The sequence below is a fragment of the Aythya marila genome, assembly GCF_965140915.1.
Source record: "Aythya marila genome assembly, chromosome: 4".
NCBI classification, from domain to species: domain Eukaryota; kingdom Metazoa; phylum Chordata; class Aves; order Anseriformes; family Anatidae; genus Aythya; species Aythya marila.
This window is the reverse complement of record NC_139045.1, coordinates 51,942,506-51,949,296: the sequence shown is the minus strand read 5'-3', so window position 1 is coordinate 51,949,296 and position 6,791 is coordinate 51,942,506. Positions and strand designations below refer to the sequence as shown.

The 6,791-nt window shown below is 45.8% G+C and overlaps 1 protein-coding gene across 1 annotated transcript; it reads left to right on the top strand.

Moving 5' to 3' along the window:
* Window positions 1-2,830: 2,830 nt before the first annotated feature.
* Window positions 2,831-5,564, top strand: SHISA3 (shisa family member 3). Its single transcript, XM_082758789.1, has 2 exons — window positions 2,831-3,181; window positions 3,747-5,564. Exons 1-2 carry the CDS (start codon window positions 2,884-2,886, stop codon window positions 4,196-4,198), a joined length of 750 nt encoding a protein of 249 aa, XP_082614915.1. The 5' UTR covers window positions 2,831-2,883; the 3' UTR covers window positions 4,199-5,564.
* The last annotated feature ends 1,227 nt before the right edge of the window (window positions 5,565-6,791 follow it).

The following is a 6,791-nucleotide window of genomic DNA, read 5'->3' as shown; positions in this document are numbered from 1 at the left end:
GATAATAATATCTTAAACTACCAACAGAATTATCTCTTCTGCCTTTTATATGACTAATCTCTCCTCTATTAGTTTTAATACTCAGCCTTATAAACAACAACAGTAATCAGAGCAATAGGTATATGGGCATTTAATATCAGTATTTTTCATTCAAAACAGATGAGGGCACATTACCTGGAAGCTGGAAGGCTTCAGCTAAGGATAAATAAGCAAAATCACTGTGAGTACTTTGCAAGAATGTTACCCAACAAAATGCAGCCTAAACGAGGTACTTGTAGCAACATGATGTTCTCAAACTGCAGGTAAAGAATGCTCACCAGCAGTCTGGATGACTTTTTCCCTGTATTCTTAATTGTTTGTTTAAAACCAATAATATAAATAGACAGGAAGAAATATGCTAGCAACTGAAATTCTTTAAGTATGGGATTGCACAGATGATACAACCTTTACAAAAGGAAAGCAGATCAAACATTTTGCCTTTCCAGGTCAGAACAACTCAGTTCACCTGCGCCAAGCGTTGCATGACATTCTGTCAACAGCATCAGTATTTCAGAGAAAGGGAAAAAATAAGCCCAGAGAAGTCAGTCCTCTGGAAAACTGTGCATGTATCTTCAAACATTCAGAGTTCACAGTGTGTGCAAGAGCAGTACCAAAACCTGCCTCTGATTTCTATTTGGCACAAGTGTGATAAACCACTCAAGTGAGTGAAATGCCATTTATTCCCACAAATATAAACCAACCACATATGCACATTTGAGCAAATACTTGAGCCCTTACAGGGTTTTTCTTGCAAGATGGGGCAATTTGGGATTCAAATAAATTGCTCAGATTTGATAGAGCTGCCTGCAGGTTACACCAGAGGGGAGCAGAGAGTAGCCTCTGTCCAAAGGGGCACAAAGACTGACTGATAACATTTTGTTAACCATCCAAGCACAGGAGGTGTAACACAGGAGCATAAAACCAGGTCAGAGGCTTGCTGATGGCTGTGGATTAGGAGTGTATCCCCCTCCAGCTCCCCCCACTGCAAAATCTCTCTTCCATTCCCGCAGTGAAACAGCTAAATATCTAATATATGTCTGTTGGAATGATTTTTTTCAGACCTCCGTGTTTTGTAAGCTGGTGAATTAATTAGCACGATCAACTCCTGTATGAACTGGGACACAGTTACTGAGTGATTCCTACCAAAGGTGACTTCTTCCAGGAATCCAACAGGACGGACCTGTTGTCTGCAGACCTACAGCACAGCAGAGCACGGGTGAAGGCACTGTGCAGCCCTCGCCAAGCTCCAGCTCCAAGTCGCGTCCTGGTCAACAGCGAGGTTCCTTCTGCCCTTCCTGGAAGCTGGATTAAGCCTCTAAATGCCATACATTTTCAAACATCCCGTGGAGGCTGTGTTTGCTCTGAAACCACAGCGAAGTAAATGCAAAAGTCTATTAATATTTAACATCAGCCTGTAAAAACTGGGAAGTCAGAGTCGGGACAGCTGGTACAAGTTTAATTCACATCATCATTTCAAAATGAAAATGCAGAATGGGACAGAATATCACATCTTTGTGTTAAGAATCTGTTTTCTTTAATATCCAGTTTTGTTATTTCTGTGCCTACACCTGCTAACTAGCCATGAAAAATATTTTGCATTTATACAATTTTCTATTTGCTTTTCCTATCCAGTAGTACTGGTCATGTTTAAAGAAATCAAAATTGGGGGAAAAAAAAAAAGGTCAGAGAAAAAAAAAAAAAAAAAGACAGAATAGTCTAGTTAAAAGAAAAACAAATACAAATATTGTGCTTGTGGACTGTATTTGGGGTTGGCCAGAAGTCTAAGGTCTTGATAGATGGTTCTCAGCGCACAGAGTTTTATTGCTGGTACACAGCACACTTTGTTCCTTTTGTTTCACCGAACCTGCCAACTTTTGAAATTAGTGACACGGGCATTCAAAATGGGTGACAAGCGGTCAGCCTCGGGTATACATATTCATACCCCAGCAGTAAACGATGGCAGGAGGTTTGAGACGCAGTAAAAATTCAGTCATTGCTCCAGCTCAACTTTAACGTGATGCTGGTTTCGTAAGCACTTCTGCTGTGAAAGCAGGAGCGCCTCTTGGATAGCACACAAGGGACGCATCATTTAGAGAAATGTTTCTCTGCCTGAACCAGAAATCCAGATCTGCTCAGTTCATTTAAAATATATTATTTTTCCCCTAGAATAAATGAATAAGCAGTTCCTTTTGTGGTTTTCCCGGTGCTTGGTGACTTGCCGTTACTCCTCCAGCCGAAAAGGATCAGACGATCCTACGAACAGATGCGTCCCTTCTCCCCTGCCCCACACTCTCCCTCTCCGTCTGGAAAAGAAAGGTGACAGGCCTAGAAGAGGCTGTAAATCTCACGCGGGTACGCGTTTGCACTGAAAAAGCATCGAGGAAACGAGTTAAAAAGCGAAGAGTCCTAGCAATAAATAATACGTTTTGCTTGTGAATTTTCTTTCCCAACGAGCTTTCAGCGATGTTTAACGCGCTCCTGGCCCGGCCGGCCCCGCGTTTGGGCGCTGCGGGGGGCGCAGCGTGGGGCCAGCCCCCGCGGCCGCCCCGTCGGGGCTCGCCGCCGCCGCCGCCGCCCGGCCCCGCAGCCCCGGAGCTGCTCGGGGGGGGCGCGGAGCGGCCCGGGCCCGACGGCAGCGCCCGGGGCGGGGGCGGCAGAGGGGAAAGCCGGGCTGCGGGCGGCAGGTGAGTGCGGGGCTGGGGCAGCTCGGGGGGCGGCTCCGCCCGCGGGGCGGTGGCGGGGTCGGCACGGAGGGGGGCTGCCCCCCTTCCCGGCCGGGGCTCGGCTCCGCACCCGGGGCCGCCCCCTGCCTGCCCCGGCGGCGGCGGCGGCGGCGGTGGGGCGATGGCGGGGCGGCGGCGGCGGCTGCTGGTGCTGCTGCCGCTGCGCTGCCTCCTGCTGGGGCTGCTGGGCGGCGGCGGCGGCGGGCAGCCCGGCGGCGGGGAGTACTGCCACGGCTGGGTGGACGGGCAGGGCGGCTACCACGAGGGTTTCCAGTGCCCCGAGGGCTTCGACACGGCGGCCGCCACCATCTGCTGCGGCTCCTGCGCGCTGCGCTACTGCTGCGCCGCCGCCGAGGCGCGCCTGGAGCAGGGCGGCTGCACCAACGACCGGCAGACCCCGGACCCGGGAGTCACCGCCCGTGAGTGCCCGCACCGAGGGGCTTGGGGCGGGCTGGGGACGGACCCCCGGGGGCAACCTGGCTCGGCCCGGCCCGGCCCGGCCCGGTCCGGAGGCTCCAGGTGCGGTGGGGCCGGGGGGGCTCCGGGAGCGGCCCCCTCCGGGAGCGCGAGGCTGTGCCTCGACGGGTCCAGCGCGGGACCACGCCTGTGGCCACCTCACGGCGTGTAACAGCACCTGGGGCACCCGAGCCTGGTTACCACAGGCAGCTACACCGCCAGCCCCAATTTTGGGGTCTGAGGGGGTGGGAGAGGGGTGGGAGTCTGTGAAACCTTAATAGCCGTGTGGCAAACGGAGTCTACTGTCGTAACTGCTAACACCGTCAACAGAGAGAACTTCTGCCTCGTGGCCCTAGGGTATAAACTTTAATTTAGTTCTAATGAGAGCGGTCAGGAGCTCTGCGAGGCTCAGTGTCTAGCGGGACTGAGCCAATGATGTGGGGCTCCATAAGCTCTTATTTCTAAGTAAGAACACGGTTATTTCCACAGGCTAACACGCACGGCTTTTCCTCTTCTTTCTTCTCCCAGAGCCCATCTACGTGCCGTTCCTCATAGTCGGATCAATATTTATCGCCTTCATTATCGTGGGCTCTCTGGTGGCGGTTTATTGCTGCACCTGTTTAAGACCTAAGCAGCCTTCACAGCCAATACGCTTCTCTCTCCGGAGCTACCAGACCGAGACTCTTCCCATGATCCTGGCCTCAACCAGCTTCAGGACGCCGTCGAGGCAGTCGAGCACGGCCACCAGTTCCAGTTCGGCCAGCGGGTCGGTTCGCAGGTTCTCCTTCGCCCGGGCAGAGCCGGGCTGCCTCGTGGCATCGCCACCACCGCCTTACACATCAGGCTGCTTCCAGCCAGCCCACGCCGCCCACCTGAACCAGCCGCCGGGATTTCTGGTGTCACCGCCATACTTTGGGTACCCGCTGCAGCCGGAGCCTGCCCTAGCTGGGAAGAGCTGCTCTGATTTCGGCCAGAGCTGAAAGGAGTCGCCATGGGATAATGCAGCCCTAGGGAGCACAAGGACTGCTGCCATGGGTGTCATATGCTGACATGCTCTGCAATGCCAGAAGTTAGAACCATTCCCATGGGTGAGCTGCCCTTGAAAAGTGCAAGATTTCAGAAACCCAGCCTTCGGTAATTTCCTGAGCTTGGATCGCAGTGACAAATGAATTATAAAATGTTCCAGCCTTAGTTCGACTGCTCTGATAGTTCAGTCTAATGCGTTCAGAATATATTCAGAGACAAATGGAAAAAAAATTGGGATAAAGTTACTCATTTCATGGAACTAGAAATGATGCTTTAACCCTAAATGATATTAACCTAGTTAACAAACTGGCTGTATTCCACGGACCCAATAATCAGAATAGTGCTATAAAGCAGCAGTCAGGCTGAGAAGTAACAGAGAAGTAACATGTACTAAACCGAAGAGTTTGTGGATCCTGAAACAGCTGACTGCTTCCACTTCCACGAGCAATGAAAGTAAGAGGAGGTATTTTACTATAGATACGGAAGCACGTGGGATTTTTTAAATACAGATAATATACCTGAACTTACACTGCATATTTGTATTAGTTAACTTTAACTAAGATAAAAATAGTATGAATTAGGCTAGTTGAAAACATGCCAATCCCAAGCAGCCGAATAATTATGTATGAGAAAGGCAGAATGTATTCAATAATATTGCTAATAACTTCTCAGCATAAAATTCTAAAATTGGCATTGTACTGAAGCCTTCTTCGGAAGGAAGTATTTATTGTTGGCCTCTTGCTCAGCAACACGTCTAAGCTGGACAAACTGATCTTAAAGTCCTATTTGTAAAATTAGCCATGTATAAAATGTAAAGACAGGCTTGTAATTTAAAATGTATTTACGACATTGACAACACTAATTATTTAGTAATCACATCAAAAAAATGTATCAATAAACTGTGGTTGGAATCGAGTGTCACCTGTATGTCTTTGTGGAGATGCTGTTCAATGAGCAAATTTTCACTTTTCTGGTGTAACTATACTGCATTGTTTCCTGTTAAAAACAGTAAATTTTGCTTTTGTAAATGATTTACATCTTTAACTGTGCACCTGCTGTGCAGATTTAATATAATGTAAATTTCTCTATATAGCTAGCTAATAAATTAATTAATATCTTTTTATATGTAACTTGAAACTTAATGTGGTTAAAACCACACTAATTAGTTGGGAATTTTAATCTAAAACATCCTGCCGTAGGAACAAATTTTGTTTGCCCTTTTACATTCCTTCATCCAAATAAGCCAACAGACCAAATGGAAGAAGAAAAAAGGCATCTAAAACAAACACATGCAGCAAGCAAATGGAAAATACACAAGAAAAACGTGCAGTCATTAAAGGGCTTCCCTTTAGACTTATTGTTGTGAATAAATGTAGTCATTCTGTGTGGCAGATTCTGTGATACCAGAGGATCAATTTTCCTATTTTATGAGCCCAAAACACCCTGCGTATAGGATTTATTGAAGTATGTTATAGCTGGCCTATTTTACAAGTATTAGCATATCAATGAGTATTAACATTGTAGCACTTCTAGTCTGAATTATGACATATTTCACTTTGTATTTTAGAAAAAATTAGTTCTTAAGAGTAATTTCTTTTTTCTTAGCAAATATGTAGCAATCTGTATCTTACCATTTATGGAAAAACATTTTGAAAAAAAGATTATGTTTTTTTATTGCATAATTAATGTTACAATCCAATAGACATTATTGCTGGAGATGCTAAGGAAAAAACAACTTAATTTCCATATAATGATGCTTTAAGTAATAGGTTTTGACTTGTTTATTGTAACTGCTAATTGTAAACTAAAACAACAATACACAATGGTGTATATGTTTTATGACATATAATAACAACATAATAATAATCTGTAAGTAGCTGTCAGATACTTGACAAACTACTTGAAAAGTGCTTGCCATTCTTTTTAGAAGCAATCTTCAAGAAAGGGAGCAGGTAAAGTTTTGCCCATCTTTTTAGATGTTTTGTAGGGATCTGTTCTGGTTCCACTGTGCATTTGAGGTACTATGGGTCTGTTCAAGAAATACCTTTCTGGAAAACTTACCCCCAGAATCCAATATTGCAGTAGGTGTCATCTGTGTTGTTTGGAAGCATCCTGCGTGATATACTGGTCATTCACATATACAGCAGAAATAGATATTAAACTATGCTAATTAAAGTATGGTTTACAAATGTATAATAAATCCTTGGTGGAAATATTTTTCATCTAGTAAATCAAGGCAAAACAGATACTACAGCTGGAAGCATAAACTTGATCGATTTTGGCTAGGAAGGAACAATTTTATTTCCCTTTAAGCACTAATTTGTCATCAGTACCATTGACATGGGTAATGGATAGCTGAAATTCTGTGTTTTCCTCAAAGATGCACTGTACACACTGAGAAACTGAGTTTGACAGTCATTGACTAGTACAATTTATTAGCGTACACTAAAGATGCAAGGTTTCGTAATAGTTGCAGCAGGCTCTAAAAAAGTCAAATTTCTTAATGTATTAACATAGGGAATGATTTTTGCTGCACTTGAATTCAGT